Source organism: Saimiri boliviensis, chromosome 1 (genome assembly GCF_048565385.1).
Source record: "Saimiri boliviensis isolate mSaiBol1 chromosome 1, mSaiBol1.pri, whole genome shotgun sequence".
NCBI classification, from domain to species: domain Eukaryota; kingdom Metazoa; phylum Chordata; class Mammalia; order Primates; family Cebidae; genus Saimiri; species Saimiri boliviensis.
The window spans coordinates 101,265,378-101,283,224 of record NC_133449.1 but is presented as its reverse complement, the minus strand read 5'-3'; the positions used below and the strand labels follow the sequence as shown (position 1 = coordinate 101,283,224).

The 17,847-nt window shown below is 53.1% G+C and overlaps 1 protein-coding gene across 2 annotated transcripts in view; it reads left to right on the top strand.

Annotated features, from left to right (window-relative positions):
• Window positions 1-17,610, top strand: part of FBXO31 (F-box protein 31) — a 51,098-nt gene extending 33,488 nt beyond the window's left edge. For both annotated transcript variants that reach the window (XM_039461128.2, XM_039461131.2), the window contains 7 exons: window positions 846-922; window positions 4,080-4,247; window positions 4,869-4,943; window positions 10,623-10,732; window positions 11,722-11,875; window positions 12,774-13,174; window positions 15,488-17,610. In XM_039461128.2, coding sequence (XP_039317062.2) covers window positions 846-922; window positions 4,080-4,247; window positions 4,869-4,943; window positions 10,623-10,732; window positions 11,722-11,875; window positions 12,774-13,174; window positions 15,488-15,710 — 1,208 coding nt within the window. In that variant the 3' untranslated portion in view covers window positions 15,711-17,610. The remainder of the gene's footprint in view (window positions 1-845; window positions 923-4,079; window positions 4,248-4,868; window positions 4,944-10,622; window positions 10,733-11,721; window positions 11,876-12,773; window positions 13,175-15,487) is intronic.
• Window positions 17,611-17,847: the final 237 nt, after the last annotated feature.

Below are 17,847 nucleotides of genomic sequence, written 5' to 3'. Positions count from 1 at the left end.
ACTCACTGCTTTTTCTTGCCGGGTAGGGCTTCCTGAATGATGGGAACTGGCAGTGGTGGTGAAGTGTGCGAGGCAGGCTTTATCAGGCATTTAGCAGCCAAGAGGTGGCTTGTAAATGCTGATACAGTGCAGAGGCTAGAGGGGCTAGGCTGGCTGACCTGGGAGGCTGATGGAGAGCGGGCATGTGAGGTGGAGAGGCAGGAAGGTTGGTGGCAGCCACACGGCAGAGGGCCTAGGGCCTGGCCAGGGAGCCGTGGAGAGAGGCAGTGGGTGGGCCGGGGGTTCAGGCTGGCCTGAGGGGAGGCAGCTGGCACAGTGGCCCATACGCCATGTGGTAAAGGCCAAGCGAGGGCCTGGGGGCAGCTTCAGGGGTGACCTGGAGCTGCTCAGGAAGTGAGATGGCCCAGCCTGACTTGGCCATTGGCTGGCAAGGAATGGGACAGAGATGTTTTGTCCTGGGCCTCCAGCAAGTGTGACATTGTCATTACTGGGATAGCTTTAAAGATCTGATTGCTTACGACATGCCTTGTAGTGGTGCCAGCGCCTCAGCATTTTGCAGGTCTGATCCAGCTCTCTGTTTGCACCCCTTCTGTCTTATTCCTAGAAAAGAGATTTCCCTGCCTTGCTTGATTTCCCCCCACTGATGGGAGGCTCATTTTACTCAGGCTTTCTGAGGATCGTTTCATTCTGATACAGCTTCAGAGGCTTGGTGTGCATGTGTTTGGAGGGCTCTCCTGCAAGTCTTTTGTGAGTCCTCATGGTTTCTTCCTACTTCTTGGGGCTCCCTGGTTCCCTGTGGCATGGTGAGTCTAACACCGAGACTTGCTCTTTCTCTTCTCCTGTAGTGCTTCACCGATACAGACACATTTTGGGATTGTGGCAGCCAGATATCGGGCCATATGGAGGACTGCTGAACGTGGTGGTAAGTCCCAGAGCCTTGTGATGGGGTCTGTGCATGGGCAGGAGTGACGCCTTAAGTGAGGAATTTCAGGGCCTCTTCTACCTGGGTGCAAGCTGGCCCACATGTGCGTTGGAGGTAATTACCAAAAACTTCTTGCTGGGTCACTTTTCAGGACGCCTATTTTATTTTCCAAATGAGCAAAGATTCGCTTAGAGTACCACCTTGGCCTTTTGGCCCATCCTTGGACTTTCTGGTCTTAGGGCGTGGCTGTGAGGGCCTTTGCTTCCTGGATGCTGAGGCCCAGTGCGCACATGCTGGGGTGGTCTGGAGTCTGCCCTCAGCCAGGTCCTTCCTTTCTGGGTCTTTGCCCCACATGATCTAGCCATGTTGTGCTCTGACATCTGTTTCCTCGGGTTCTGTAGATCCTCTCTGACCCCATAGTCTGGAAAGTGCTAGAATGGTGCAGGTGGAAGTCCAGGCTGGTGGCAGAGTTGCCTCCATTTCCCGTCTCCTAGCAGCCTGGTGTCAGGGTCTGAGGACCTGTGAGGACATTACTTTTGTTTCCTGTGTCTGCTGTGGCAGTGTCTGTCTAGTCCCAGGTACTTGATCATGGCCAGAGATGGAAGTCTGTTTTTTTTAATTTAATTCTCATGTTCTGTTGATGTTTTCCTTCTCTTTGTCCATCTTTTTGGGTATAGTAGTGGAAGTCTGTTTCAAGTCTAGCCCTTGCCTTTTCTCCTGATTTCCAGGCATGCCAGTCGTCCCTCACCCCTCACCCTTCACCATGTGCCTGGGCGCTTGTCTGGGTGCTGTGGCCTGGTCTTCCCAAGAGGCCCTGGCCCTGGCCTGCAGGCAGAGCTGAGTCAAGAGCACCTGCTCTGCGCACGCCTAGGTGGGGTGTCTCATTCTCATTCCCAGTTGCTCTCCTTCCTCTGTAGGGCCCAGGCAGAGGCCCTGGGTACACTCTTTCCACAGGCCCTGAGAAAAGGTTCTTCTGCCTCTTCTCTTTTTGGCTTTGTAAGCCACGCTTCACTCAGCCCCTTTGCCTCTCAGCAGCCACGCTGCTTCCCTCCTCCACCTCCCACCCCTCACTCAGGATTCCTCAGGTGCCTCGTGCAGCTGCCTGTGCAGTGTGGGGCTGTGTTCTCTGGTTACCGTCTTCAGCATTTGGTCATGGTAGTCCTGGCCCCTGTGTGCCTCTCCAGCCTGCAGGTGCCAGGCGTGGGCCTTCCTCCCCAGCCAGTGTTCAGTGGCCTCAGGAAGTGGGGAGAAAGCCCTGCCCCTCGGCCCACCAGCCTGTCCCTTTTCTTCAGGACCTTGGGTCCTCGTCTCTGGGCTACCTTCATTGCTCTCTGATGTGTTCAGTCTTTTTTACTGTTTTCTTTTTTCTTCCTCCTGGAATTAGGAGACAGTCTTCAGTCTTGATGTCTATTCTTGGCAGGAGGGTAGGTTTGATATGAGCTCTGTGGCCAGGGCGAGGAACAGATCTCTGCTTGTAGTTTTAGTTTCTGTGCTACCCGGCCACCTGCCAACTTACATTGAACAGTAGCTGCTCATTCAGCACAGTGAGGTCTGACTTTTCTTGATATTCGAAGGTGTGTCTGTGGAGTGAGGATGTGGTGCTCTGCAGGGTCCACAGGGCTTCCGGTCTTCCCTCCCATCCTCCCATCCTCTCCCCCTCCCTCCCTCCCTCCCTCCCTCCTATCCTTACACCCTCCTACTGGAGCCTCTGGAAGGGAAGGCCCTGCCCTGACTTTGTTGAGCTCTGGGCTGGCCCCTGGCCCCTGAGATGTCACTGTTGCCATTGCTTTTGCTGTGGTGAAAATCTGGTGCTGGCGTTCGGCTTGTGCTCTGCTCCCTTTTGTGCGCTTGGACCAGGGGCTGAGCTCGGTGAGGTCGGATGTGTCTGTCTCCCCATGGCCTCTGCACAGGTTCTTCTGGGCCTGGTGTGCACAGCCCCTCGGCAAATGGCTGCTCTGCGACTCTGGCCTTGGCTCCCCAGGTGGGGTTTGGGGCCGGGATACACATTCTCCTTTGTCATCTGGTGGGAGTGGCCATGGAGAAGCAAGCTCTGCGTTTGTGGTGTTGGGCACTGCGTCCAGCTTTGCTTTTAGGATATTTCCTCCAGGAGACCAGCCTGGCAGCTCATAGTGTGGGCAGGTTGCTTTCCTTTCTTTCAGTGGAGAGAGAATGGTAATTGTTTTTCTTACTGGCAGTGAGTAATAGAGTAAAAAAAAAAAAAAAAAAACAAAAAAAACCCAAAAACCAAAAAGCAGCTTCTGAAAACCAGGGAATAATTGGGGAAAGTGGAGTCCGTGAGAGAAGAGCACTAGCTCACGCTTGACCGGGGCTCATTAGCCTCAGAAATGATGGAATTCTCTCCTTGGTTGCTGGAGCTGGAAGTCTCCTTGGTTTCAGCTCTCCCAGAAGGGATGACAGTAGGCCATCTTTCCTTATAAGCATGTGGCCACTGTGCCCAGAGCATGCTGGGGCCACCCGACTTCTGCGTTTGCACAGTCAGTGCTCCGACACGTGAGGACGCACGGGCAGCGTGCTCCCTCAGCTCTTTCCGCTCCTGAGGTCCTGCTCTCAGGTCCTGGCATGTCTCTCCTCCCCTGCACTTTGATTTTGAAGCAAATCCGAGGCCCGTGGCATTTCAGCTGTCCCTCCCTCCATGCAGCGCCCTAATAAAGGGGGTGTTTCCCGCATCTCCATGTCACTACCACACGTGACAAAAGTGGCAGTAGTTCTTTCCGTTCCCTGATGCCCAGGCCATGGCACCCTTCCAGATCATCTCAAAGGCACCTTTGAACTGCAGTTTGTTCACCTCAGGATGCGAACAAGGCCCTTGCGCTGCAGTTGTTCACTTTCTTCTATGAGGAGATGCACTTCTGTTCCCTCTGTCTGGTTGAGCATCTCACCCCACCTCACTTTCTGGATTATTCTGCCGCCTCCTGGTGTCTGCCCCCATCTTAGAGCTGGAGGATAGTGCTGGGCACTGGCTCGCATTCAAGGCAGCTTGAGGGTGGGCATGCATGTCCCAGGTGCTGGCCTGGCGGGAGCATCTCTGTGCGATTGCAGTGCGGGGCACCGGGGGTATGGGAGGGGTGGCTGTGTAGGGCTGCCTTCGCTCTGGCCCGGGAGCTGCTTGTGGACCTTACCTTATCTCCTCCTGCAGGTGGACGGCTTGTTCATCATTGGGTGGATGTACCTGCCTCCCCACGACCCCCATGTCAATGACCCCATGAGATTCAAGCCTCTGTTCAGGATTCACCTGATGGAGAGGAAGGCCGCCACAGTGGAGTGCATGTACGGCCACAAAGGGCCCCACCACGGCCACATCCAGGTGTGTGCAGTGGCAGGGCTGGTCCTCACCATCCCAGTGCCATCCTGCATGGTATTCTCAGCTGCAGACCTGGGCTATGGCAGATCAGTGGGTGGGAGGGAGGCTCTGCCCTGCCCAACTGTGCATTGTTTGTGCCCCTGTGGCACGGTAGACTCGAGGTCACTTGCCAGAGCCCTCTGTTGATTCCGTTCTCAGAGCCGCTGGTTCTTTGCAACTCCAGTTCCTCTGTTTCTTTTTCTCCTGTTTGCAAGAATATCAGTGTGGAATTGAGTGCGCTCTCTGCTGTCTGATCTGGTCTGGCAGTGGTCCCCATCGTGAGCACGGTGTGTCATCTGTCACACAGTGCGTGTGAGATGCAGCCCTTTTGCTGTTCCATGTCACGCTGGGAAATGCAAACAACCCTCTCTGGGACGTGCCACCACTTCCTGCTCTGTGGGGAGTGTTGCTCAGGGAGACTCCGTTCCCTCTGCTGGCCCTGCATCAGTTGCATCTTGGGTGCCTGCAGATGGGTTTGGTGGGTGTGGTGAGGGAGGGGTTGTGGCCATCTGCCTGGCGTGGGGGATGCTGTGGCGGACTCTGTGTTTCTCACTGTCCTCTTTCCTTGCATCGCGGACACTGAAGATTGTGAAGAAGGATGAGTTCTCCACCAAGTGCAACCAGACGGACCACCACAGGATGTCTGGCGGGAGGCAGGAGGTGAGTCCACGAGCTGGTCTTGTGTTCACATGATACAGATCTACCCTTTCCCCACAGGGTAAGTTGAGACCCACGTGGGAGGGAAGTCAGCCACGTGCGACCTGCATGGTGGCCATTTAACGTGGTTCAGCATACTGTTGTCAGTGAAGACAGTGCATCCAGCACACTTGAGAAACAGCATCATGTGGGCTTGTGTGCAGGCAGGCAAGTCACTGGCCCCCTCCACTTACAGAATGATGAACCACACAGGTCGTTTCTTTAGTTAGCTGTGCTTTGCCGCTTTGGCAGGCGTATCCTCTTGCTGAGGATTTGCTGGGAGGCTGCTTCTAGGATGGGGGTACCAGAGACCCCAGGGCCTCACCCAGGGCTCCTGTGTTTTCCACCCTCGAGCAGACCGTGCAGAGGCTTCTGGATTGTGCCAGTGCAGTGGGGAGGCCTGCGTGTGATTGCTTGCCTGAGTATTTTAATACTGTCCTTGAGTTTTAGCATTCAAGGATCTAAGTCTTACTGCCATTTCAAAATATTCTTAAGAAGGAAGGTGCAGTGGCTCACATCTGTAGTCCCAGCACTTTGGGAGGCTGAGGCAGGAGGATCACTTGAAGTCTGAAGTTCAAAACCAGTCTGGGCAACATAGTGAGACCCTGTCTCTAAAGAAAAAACAAAAAATTAATCAGGCACGCTACCATGACTCGCTAATTTTTTTTATATTTTTAGAAAAGACAGGTTTATGCCATGTTGCCCATGCTGGTCACAAACTCCTGGGCTCAAGCCGTTTTCCTGCCTTGGCCTCCCCAAGTGCCGGGATTACAGGTGTGAGCCACCATACCGGGAAGGGTTTGCATTTCTTAGCCAGTTTGAATTTCCCGTGGTTTCCCTATCAGCCTGAGGACTGCAGAGAGGTTTAAGATGAACCAAATGTACTGTTTCTTGGGATCCTTTGCAGGTAAGTGAGGTTCCTGTTTTCTCAAATAGATGGCATGTGAAGATGATAAATAATGGAAAAAAAATTTTCATTTATTATGCTGTCGTTTTAGATTTTATATACAGAAATATACAACATATGTATGATTACTGTGGCTCACATTTTTGTTTTTTTGAGACAGAGTCTTGCTATGTCACCTAGGCTGGAGTACAGTGGCACGATCTCAGCTCACTGCAACCTCCACCTCCTGGGTTAAAGCAATTCTCCTGCCTCAGCCTCCCGAGTAGCTGGGATTACAGGCACCCGCCACCAAGCCCAGCTCATTTTTGTATTTTTAATAGACACAGGGATTTACCATGTTGTCCAGGCTGGTCTCGAACTCCTGACCTCAGGCGATTCACCTGTCTCAGCCTCCAGAGTGTTGGGATTACAGGCGTGAGCCGCTGCACCCAGCCTTGTGGTGTCACATTTAAGTGAAAAATGTCAGCAGATTTTTCAAGAATAGAAACTCCTCGGCTCTTGAGCCCGTAAAAAAGAAAACTATATTCTGTTTCTGGTACTATATACTTTGGGATTAGTAAAAGTTCCTGTAAGCCAACTTCTGTGTGTGGGCTCACTGATTGTGAACTGTAGTAGTATTCTTCCTGACTTTCAATATAACAATATGCTCCTTGTGGAAATGAAACTCCCAGGAGTGAAGGTGAAAGTGAATGCTTTGCTGAAATCTTGATGGTGGTGAGTTGATGTTTCCCTTATTCTTAGTGAGGCCAGCCTAGTGTCTTGGGGTCAGGACCTAACTGGGGCTCTTTTTCATGAACTATCTTTCTTGTCATAGCCATGCCTCTTTTTCTGTTTGGTGTTCACGGGTTTCAAGTGGGTTTGTAGGAGCTCATTAACTGTTTGGAAATTGAAACCCGTCCAGATAGGAATTGCCAGGTTTTTCTCTTTTTTGTCTTTGGATTTGTCTTATGATGTGTTTTCATCCAGGGGACTTTTTAAATGTTAAGAGATGGGGGGGTGTCTCACTTTGTTGCCCAGGCTGGTCTCAAACTCCTGGGTTCAAGTAAGTGATCTTCTCGCTGGCCTCCCAAAGTGCTGGGCTTATGGGTGTGAGCCAGTGCACCCAGCCATATTTAAAATTTTTACAAAAGCAGGTGTATCTATCTTTCCTTAAAGGCCTTTCGGTTTAGTGCCTGAGATCTCTCCCCACCCTGATATGTTTACAAATGAGTTTCTGCTTTTATTCTTCTCTTGTGTCTATGTCTGGTTCTTTTGGATTTATTCTGATGTGAAATGTAGGGCTTAGCCCCCGCTTTGGTTCTGTGCATCCTGCTCCGTTATCTCCACACTAGCTGTGGAATAACCACACTTTCTCCATCAATGTGAAGTGCTGCCTTTGTCCTAGGTTATTACCCTGTATGTTCCATTCATTTCTGGACTTGATATTCTGATCCTTGTGTCTGTCTACACGTCAGTACCACACTATTCTAAATCTTGTAGTTTTATCACTACATCTTAATGTTATTTTACTTATGATTTAGTGACAGGGTCTCACTGTGTTGCCCAGGCTGGGCTCAAATGATCTTTCTACCTCAGCCTTCCAAAGTGTTGGGATTACAGCTGTGAGCCACTGTACCCAGCCTATCACTATAATTTAATTGCCTGTTTTTCCTCTACTATTTTGGAATGTTCCTGGCTCATCTTGTTCATTGCTATATGAACTCCGGAAGTAGCTATTTCCCAGAAACATCCCCTTGTCATCTCTTCTTGTGATTGGAATCGCAGCATGCTTACTTACGGTCAGTGTATGGGGCACTGCCGTCTGTGTGATGTCCACGTTCCTGTTCAACACCACTCCCTTGGCTCTTCCTGAGCTCTCCCTCCCAGAGTTGACAGGGTGAGTATGCCACTGTCCCAGGCAGGGCAGAGGCTGGCGCTGGTGACAGTGCCATACCACCTATCCTAGAGTGACAGCGGCCTGTCGTCTCCTGCAGGGGTCCATGCCCTCCTGTGGGGCTTGTCACCTGGTCCCACAGTTACTTTATCTTGAGGCCTGCAGTGTCCTCACTGCTTTTTTTAGGTTGTGTGGGGGTTCAGGAGGGTAGGGCTGTCTGTGGATTTGTGCATCAGCTGGGAGCTCCTCTCTTGCTTTCTAGCTAAGTCTTTCAGGCCAGAGAGCAGGTAGGTTACCGGGAGAGCTGGGTTCTAGAAAAAGGACGTGCCAGATCTGGACATGGTGACATATCCCGATAATTTTCACAACTGAGGTAAAAGATTGGGCACAGGAATTTGGGACTGCCCTGTGCTCTGCTGGTCAAGAACTTCTGGATCAGCGGTGTATGTCCATTTTCACACTGCTGATAAAGACATTCCCAAGACTGGATAATTTATAAAGAAAAGAGGTTTAATGGACTCAGTTCCGTGTGGCTAGGGAGGCCTCACAATCATGGCAGAGGGCAAAAAGAAAAAGAGAGCACTTGTGCAGGGGAACTCCCCCTTTATAAAACCATCAGGTCTTGAGACTTATTCATTAAGCATGAGAGCAGCATGGAAAAGACCCACCCTCACAATTCACTTACCTCCCACGGGATGCCGTCCATGACATGTGGGAATTGAAAGAGCGACACAGATGAGATTTGGGTAGGGACACAGCCAAACCTTATCAAATATGTTGCAAGGGAGTGGAGTCTTGTCTGCCCAGGGAGGTTGGAGGGGCTGGGCTGTGGACAGGGGAGGCTGCAAGGGCAGTGCTGTCTCTTTGGCATCCCTTTGTCTCTATGTGAGCCACCTCCGCCCTGTGAGGTTGTTCCTTGCACCCAGGCTGCCTCACTGGCATGATCTGATATTACTGGGGTTGCGGGTTCCCTCAACCCTGGGTCCTTGTGAGAAATACGACCCTCGGCTGGGCGCAGTGGCTCAAGCCTGTAATCCCAGCACTTTGGGAGGCCGAGGCGGGTGGATCACGAGGTCAAGAGATCGAGACCATCCTGGTCAACATGGTGAAACCCCGTCTCTACCAAAAAAAAAAAATATATAAAATAAACAAATTAGCTGGGCATGGTGGCGCACACCTGTAGTCCCAGCTACTGGGGAGGCTGAGGCAGAAGAATTGCTTGAACCCAGGAGGCGGAGGTTGTGGTGAGCCGAGATCGCGCCATTGCACTCCAGCCTGGGTAACAAGAGCGAAACTCCGTCTTAAAAAAAAAAAAAAAAAAAATGAGTCCTAAGAAACTCAGTTTGCAAAGATAGGTTCCATTTCTTTTTTTTTAAACGTAAGTTTGGTAGCTTCACATCAGGTTCTGCATTTGTGTGGAGGCCTGTGGCCCATCTTGAATGATCCTGTGTGTGGTGTGAGGTGGGGTTGGGGTTCCTTCTCTAAATGAAAACCCAGCTGATGGAGAACCCCTGCTGAAACCCTTTGCTTTGTATTGGGCAAGTTCTGAGAGCTGCCTGGTTCTCTTGCTTTGGTTTTGGTTTTCATGATTGCTTCTCTGTCAAGGTTTTTTGCTTTTCCATAGGAATTTCAGCCTCGGTGAGTTCACTTTGCTATAGTGCCTGGTGGGCTTGCGGTTGGCATTATGTCAGATCCATAGATTAGTCTGGAGAGAACTGCTCTTGGAACATGGCTGAGATGGCTCCCAGGCCACACACATGGTATCTCTATGTACCCAGTTGCCATGATGTCAGATGTGTAGATCAGTCTGGAGAGAACTGTGCTTGGAATGGGGCTGAGATGGTGCTTAGGCCACACACATGGTGTCACTATGTACCCAGGCAGTTTTTTCTTTCAGCAGTGTTTTGTGGTTTTCAGAATAGATCTTGCACCTATTTTGTAACATGTATTCCCAAGCCTTAAGATTTTTGAGGATTTTGTACATAGAGTTTTTTAAAGTTTCATTTTTATATTTTGTGGTGCTAAGACATGAAAATCCAGGAGGCTTCTTTGTTGACTGTGTGGTCCTGCCAGGTGCTCAGCGCAGCCCCTGAAGTGATTGCTGTTTTTTGTTGGGAGGTTGGAGCAGTGGCGTTTGAAAGCGATTGACCTTAGTGTTTCCTCTTTTTTTGTGAGTTGCTCATGCGTCCCTTTGCATAATTAAGTCTAGATCATGACTCAACACTGTATTCAGCTAGGAACTTGGAAGTTTGGATGAATTCTATAAGTTGTGTAGAATTGAACCATTAAGCATGAAATATCCTCAGCACTGCGTGATGGCAGAATGTAGGATGGATTGGTGAGGCTGCAGAGTTTTTGGGAGCCCCCTGAACAAACCCACTTTTCCTTTGAAAAATCATTGGCTCAGGGGTCAGCACATTATCCTTGGCTGATTCTCATGGCTTAGGGTTGGTGGTAAGGGGTCCCAGGACACTCAGGCTCCCATGAGCCAGAGAGCAGGCCGAGGGGCTGGGCTGTGCAGAGCTAGTCTCTGTAGACGCTGTTCCTGCCCCACCAGTGGGCACAAAAGGGAATCCCACCTGGAGTTCTGGTTTCACCTGGGCTCCCCATGGCCCCTGCTGCCTCCTGCCTAGCTGCCTAAGGGCTCAGGACCCTCACTTTGTGTTGGCAGGCACCTCTGACATGGGGTCAAACCTGGCAGATCCCCTTACTCTTCCCAGTGCCAAGTCAATTCTGCCCCACCAGGAGGGCTCTGCAGGTGCAGGTTCGCTGACAAAGAATGATGCACTGTGTCCACTCAGCGGCGCATCCTCTTCACGGCATCCTGTCATACGGATACTCATGACCTGTGTTCTTTTGGAAGGAGTTTCGGACATGGCTGAGGGAGGAATGGGGGCGCACGCTGGAGGACATCTTCCATGAGCACATGCAGGAGCTCATCCTGATGAAGTTCATCTACACCAGTCAGTACGAGTGAGTGCGGCGGCCTCCTACTTGGTGCTGGGGTGGCCCCTTGCTGGTGGGTGTTAGGGCATAGTCCTCTCTCTCTCCCCCAGTGGGTGCTAGTATGCAGTCCTCTCTCCTGCTGGGGGCTGGGAGTGGGGCCCCTCTCTGTGGTACTGGGAGCATAGTTCTTTCTATGGATGTGAGGTTACAGTCTTCCCTCTCTCCCTGGGTGCTCAAACACAGCCTTTCTCTCTGTGGGTGCTAGGTCACAGTCTTCTCTCTTTGTAGTGCTGGGAGCACAGCCCTGTGTAGGTGCTGGGTGCATAGTCCCTCTCTCTGTGGGTGCTGTGACACAGTCCTCTCTCCTGATGGTGCTGGGAACACAGCCCTTTCCTGGTGGTTGCTGTGGTGCAGCCCCTTTCTCTCGGTACTAGGACCAGTCATCTCTCTCTGTCAGTGCTGGGAGTGCAGCCCTTTCTCTGTGGGTGGTGAGAGCATAGCTCTACAGGTGGAGCAGCATAGCCCCTCTCTCCTGGTGGTGCTGGGAGTACACGCTCTCTCTCTCTCTCTCTGAATGCTGGGAGTGCAGGCTTCCCTGAAGCTGCTGTGGCACAGCCCCAGACCCCTTCCTTCACCTGGGTGTCTGTTTTGTCTGATTTCTTGTCACCGCTGCCAACACTTGTGCTGTAGAGGGTGGCGCTGCCCAGCCCGGTGACTTGGGCTCTTTCCCCATGCGTAATGGAGCAAAAGGGGCACTTCCTTTCCCCTCCCATTTAAAGCTCTGCACTGGCACTGATGCCTCCCTTCCCCCCAGAAGCCCTGTTGGAAGCATGCAAGCAGGTGGGTGGGGGTGAGGGCTCCCTCAGGGGAGTTGCTGCCCACAGCTTGGTGGATGCCTGGCCCTGGTTGAGCTGAGCTGCCTGCCCTACCCTGCCCTGCCAAGCTTGGCCCTGGTGCCTTGTGCATCCGCAGTCCTGCTGCCTGGCCCTCCTGTGCTGACATGCTGCTCCCCACAGCAACTGCCTGACCTACCGCCGCATCTACCTGCCGCCAAGCCGCCCTGATGACCTCATCAAACCAGGCCTCTTCAAAGGCACCTATGGCAGCCACGGCCTGGAGATTGTGATGCTCAGCTTCCACGGCCGGCGTGCCAGGGGCACCAAGATCACGGTGAGTGGTGGCTGCCCTGGCCAACTGGGCTGTGGTCACGAAGTCGGGCAGACATAGATCCCTGGTGCCCTTGCTCCTTAGAATGGGCTTGTACTCATAGCCATGGGAGTTTGGGAATGCAGATTATAGGGCCCCAGCCAGCCCCACTGAACTAGAATCACATTTCTATGAAACCCTCAGGGAGTCTGTGTGCTTCCACACCAGCACTCAACTCTGGCCACCCTGGCAGCCCTGGGAAGTTGCAGTGGCATGGAGACCCTTGTACTTGCAGACAGTTCTGACCCTGTTGGGGCTTTGGCAGCTCCTCTTCTGAGAGTGACCTGTGGGCGGGCTGTGTGGTGAGCCCAACGGTATTGCTCTTCTCCTGGGGCTGTGAACAGGGCTGTTGTGAGCAGAGGATTCATTCCCCATGCCAGGGCTACCGGCACATGCTGCCTGCTTGCCCTGCATGGTTATTAGGGATCCTGGCAGATAGTGCCTGAAGGGGCAGAGCCTCTTCCTTGAGCCTCCAGGGATCAGGGCCACATCTGGCATGATGGGGCTTTCCCTGGACCCCAGTGTTTTGACTCCTAGACTCCTCATGGAGTTTCGGGGCTGAAGGATGTTCCTGGGGTTTGGCTCCTAAGCTGTGCCTTTCAGGCAGACAGATCTGGGCTGTCCCTTGAACTTCTCTGGGTGTGGCTGAGCCAGTGTGAGCCAGCTGCTGTCCTCAGGGGCACTTATAGGCGTCATTGGCCCCCACCACTTTCTAAGGGATTCTGAGACTTCTTCCTCTGTAAGGGATGCTGCTATGTCAGCAGGAGGGCTGGTGCCAGCTTGTTCAGCCACTGGGCTAGATACCACACAGTGGTGCTGCAGCTACTGGTCCTAGCCCTGCTGACCGCCACCTCCTCCACAGGGCGACCCCAACATCCCCGCCGGGCAGCAGACGGTAGAGATTGACCTGAGACACCAGATCCAACTGCCTGACCTCGAGAACCAGCGCAACTTCAACGAGCTGTCCCGCATCGTCCTGGAGGTGCGAGAGCGGGTACGCCAGGAGCAGCAGGAAGGCGGGTACGAGGCAGGCGAGGGGCATGGCCGACAGGGCCTCCGGGAGTCCCAGCCAAGTCCTGCTCAGCCCAGGGCAGAGGCACCCAGCAGGGGCCCAGACGGGACACCTGCTGAGGACGGCGGTGAACCTGGGGATGCCGCAGCTGCGGCCGAACAGCCTTCCCAGAGTGGGCAAGGGCAGCCATTTGTGCTGCCTGTGGGCGTGAGCTCCAGGAATGAAGACTACCCCCGAACCTGCAGGATGTGGTAAGGATGTGGTGGGCATTGGGGCCGGAGGGCAGGCCAGCATGGGTTTCAGTGAGGGCCCCAGGCCCACACATAGCATGGGCAGAGAGGGCCTGTGACCTCACAGAGGGTAGCAGCTGGGACTTTGGGACAAGAGTGGGGCTGGCCGCTGACCCCTTAGAGCACGTCCCTTAGCACCTGAGTAAGCGGCTGCACAGCTGTGTCCTGTCCTTCCACCCCTTCTAGGGGACCTCAGAGCTGCAGGCCACAAGGCCTCCTAATGCCCCACATCCCTGCAATAGTGCCGCTCCACTACTGGCTTCTAAATCTTCTTGTTTCCAGTCAATCAAGTGAAAGCAGATGGAAGTGTCCAAGAGCTTTGAAAGCCGGAAACAAAGTCCCCTTCACTACCCACCCACCCACCCACCCACTGTGTGGAAAGCCCACTTTGGTTTGCCTGGGTGTTGTCCTGAGTGGCATCTTTCTGGGCACCTTTGGCCATCTCCCCATGCATGCCATTCATATGTGGGTACTGCTTTCCTCCTCTCCCTCTTCCATTCCTGCCTGCCTCTGCTGGGCCAGGCCAGTGCCTGAGTGGCCAGTGGAGTGGACACCAGCTGAGACTGCATGGCAGGTGCTGGCACTGCCGCTGGCCCTGCAGGGCTTGGGCTGCTGACTTGGGATGAGGCCTGCACAGCCACCAGCTGCTGTCTTACTGACTTTTTTCACACAGTTGTCTGGGCCACTGCCTTCAGTGGCCCCGGTCCCCTTCCATTCAGGCTGCGCCTCATAGAGGAACAAGGCCCTTGCCCTGTATTCTTACCCTTTAGGGCTATTAAAGTTTAAATGAACTGAAATGGAATACAATGAAATATCCAGGCCCTCAGCCACCCAGGCCATGTTTCAAGTACTTCCTGGCCACATGTGGCCGGTGGACAGTGCAGCTCTAGAACTTTCCATCAGCACAGAGGGTTCTGCTGGACAGTGGCCTTGGGGATCATTTTGAGGGTCTGCCTGTCAGTCTCATGGCACCAAAGTCTTTCTGCCATTGTCACATTACGAGTTATTTTCCTTTTACCTGCGAGCCATGTCACCACGTGTCTGCATTTCCCACTAAACTTCCCATCATGCAGGGAAGTGCCACCAGCCCAGCTCCCAGATGGGGTTTGGATGTCTGGGTGGGGCTTTCTTCATGTTCACATGTGTAACGGTGACTGAGGAGTTTACAGAGAGGCATACAAATAGTGTCACAGTGTTGTTTTAGCTGGTGTAAATGTTTGAATAGCTATAAAAGGAAAAAGCTCTGCTACCCTTCAAAAATGTCAAAACTCCTAAAACCTCACAACCGGCTCAGAGCCAGTTTGCAGGTCACAGCATATGCTGTGGCCACTGGCCAGAGAGCCCTCCAGCCCCTCTTCCCAGCTAACCTGCAGGACAGTCCATCCCATGCTGAATACGGGAGCTCCTGGGCCTTCCCTGTCTGGTTTATGGGTCTGAAGGGCCTGGCCACAGCATCTGTACAGGGAATGCCTCTTGCTTTTTTGCGAGCACAGTGCTGATGACTATACCTGCCTCTTGGCCCTGGAGCTTCTCCCTCCACCTGAGAAGACCTCTGAGGCCCAGGCTCTGGTCCAAGGGGGTACTCACCCAGCAGGCCTTTGGAGCCTTTGTGGCTGGATGATTCTTGCCATCTGTTGGAAGAATTTAGCTGCTTGCAAGACAGCCATAAGTGTCTTCTCATTTGATGTTGACCTCAAAGCCATAAATGGGTGTTTGTGAGTTCTTCCCCCTGAGTGAATGTCAGCTGCAGGGTATCTGTATTATATCTCATTGTTTCTATGGGGACATAACTCCCAGAAATGAAGATTTTTTTTCATGTTGGGCCTGGTATGAAATGTGTGTTTTGGAATAGAGCTCTGTGGGCCTGCAGAGACCTCGTTTTAGTTTGGTAAGGCAGCACAGTGTGCGGTCAGTGAGTGAATCCCTCTCACAGATGCTGCTTGTCAGTGCCCATACCCCAAGCAGCCCAGAGGTCTGGCCTCTGCATCCATGATTCGGTGGGCTCGACCTGTGCCCTTAGCTACCCCTGCAGAGGCAGGCTCAGCACACACCCCCAGCTACCCTTACAGAGTTTCAGCCCGCACCCCCAGCTACCCTTACAGAGTTTCAGCCCGCACCCCCAGCTGCCCCTGTAGAGACAGGCTGGCTCTGGGAGTCAGCTTGTTGCTGATGAATAGTGGATCTGGCATGGAGGGGCATCCCAGAATGCCAGACTTAAGTTGCACTTGACTCAGCCCTCCCCCAACTCACACTTACCCTCTTGTCTCTGTTCAGTTTTTACGGCACAGGCCTCATCGCGGGCCATGGCTTCACCAGCCCTGAACGCACTCCTGGGGTCTTCATCCTCTTCGACGAGGACCGCTTCGGGTTCGTCTGGCTGGAGCTGAAATCCTTCAGCCTGTACAGCAGGGTCCAGGCCACCTTCCGGAATGCAGATGCGCCATCCCCACAGGCCTTTGACGAAATGCTCAAGAACATTCAGTCCCTCACCTCCTGACCAGCCACATCCTGGGTAGCTTTGGGGCTCTGGACTCTGACCTGTGAATAGAAGCAGCATGCACTTTGGAAATACAGCCTTTTGACCAGAACGCACACCTCGTTGGGGGTCCCCGCCCAGCCACACCCCAGCACTTTATGTAGAGAGAGTGACAGACCTGTATATTTGTCAGTGCCGTGATGGAGGAAGCTGAGCATGTCTTACCAAAAAAGAGAATGAGCTGGAATACAGTGGATCTAGGGGGCCAGCTGCGGGACTGTGTGAGAATTGAAGAGGTGGAGTTGCCACACCCTGGGCTGGCTGGCGGTTTTCTCGGGAAACAGGACTCTCCTCTGGCCAACTTTTCCCGTGAGCGGATAGAATGATAGAATGGGTCGTGTATGAGACACATGTGCTCTACCCCCACTCCTGCTGGGGGGAGCCAGGCAGAAGTGGCCTCCGGGGAGGGGATCAGGAAGAGAACACTCAGGCAGTGCAGGTGTGATGGGCACAGCATGTGGAGGGCAAGCTTGGGAAGCTGGTGGGATCTCAGGGTTGGGGGTGGACTCTGGATTGAATCTCATCTCTCTCCCGGCTCAGTCGAGTTTGGACAGAAGCATTTCACCTGATTTCAGTTTCCTCACCTGTGGAGTGGTGTAGTGACCTGAGTCACTGGAGAATGTCAATGTGAGCGCACAGCCCGGCCAACACACCTGCCCCGGCCCCTCTTCTCCAGTTTTGGAGCCGAGGCCATCGTTCCAGCCACTTGACCATCCTCGTCAGCCTGTTCCAGACAGGGCGTTTTGTCCTTGCTTTCCTCCATGCACGCACGCGTTGTCGAAACCAAGCTGCCAGCCATTTTCTCCAGAACACAAGGCTCCAGGCTCACATTTCTGAAGCAGTCCTTGCATTTCTCTCCTGTGAGTGGTTCCCTCAGGTGCCAGGAGTGCTCATACGAGATGATGAGGAAAGCCCTTTGCAGTTGAGGGGGCAGTTTTCTTGAAAAGCCACACCTATGTCTGGGGACACATTTTATAAAGCAGGACCCCCTGAGTACCCTTCAGCTTGGAGACCCCATGCACTGATGCCTCCACTGCTGTGTTAACACCTCCGTGTGGGGACCCCATCGAAAATCTTGGCTGAGGTTGGCATCTCTTGAAGAACAGGGAGCACGGTGCCCTAGGCCGGCTGTTGCCCTAGCCCGCAGCCAGCTCCGTGCCCGAGTCCCTTTCTGCCACTAGTCCTTGTGCTGGGTGCCCTGGACATGTCCTACTGGTGAGGGACCTTGGGAAGGTAACAGTCTGTGTGCCTTTGTCTAGAGACCAACCTGAGAATATCCTGGGAAACATTTTCCTGATGAACTTCTGACTGGCCTTTAAAAAAAACAAAAATCCCACTGCCCAGCCTCAGTGCATTTGGCAAATTCTTACTTTGCTTCCCAGAATCAGAAAATTGGCAAGGTCCTTAAATGGTAATCTGGCCCGCCTGGGAAAAAGACTCGGGAGAAAAGCCAGCGGAGAAGGAGAAGGTGGCAGTAGGGCTGCCCACCCAGGAGCCATGCAGATCCCGAGGCGCACCTGCCGCCTCCGTGTGGCCAGTTTCTAGCAGCTTTTGCAGCATTAGCCTACACGCTTTGTCACTCCTTGCCCTCTGTGGTGGTCACTATTCTTCTCTCATGCCAAATGATGCAGTCCCTGAGGGATGGTGACTCGTGGCCCTGAAGCCTCGGGGAACCTCGGACATGTAGACTGGCACCCTTCAGGGTTCACCATTGTTTCAATAAAATCAAGAAAATGCATTTTTACCAAGAGCCTGAGGCTTGCTCTAAGGGACCCAGTCCATCAGAGGCATGCCCTTTGGGGCTTAAAGAGCACACTGGTGGGAGACGAGCACTTCTGATTAAAGGAATCTCAAATCTCAACTATGCTTCCAGTGTTTGGGTGCATAAATGGTTTCCACTCAGAATGTCTTTAAATAGCCATGGGCTGTAAGTCAGTTCATGTGGCTTCTGGTTCTGGTGTGTGTGTTGCAGGGGTTTGTCCATGGTGGTGACCTGTGGTGATGCCAGGCAGGGCTGGAGCCATGCAGTCTGGAAGGGGAGGCCTTCTTGGCCGCACAGCCAATCCCTCCCAGTCATTACTATAGGTCTTGTTTTTTC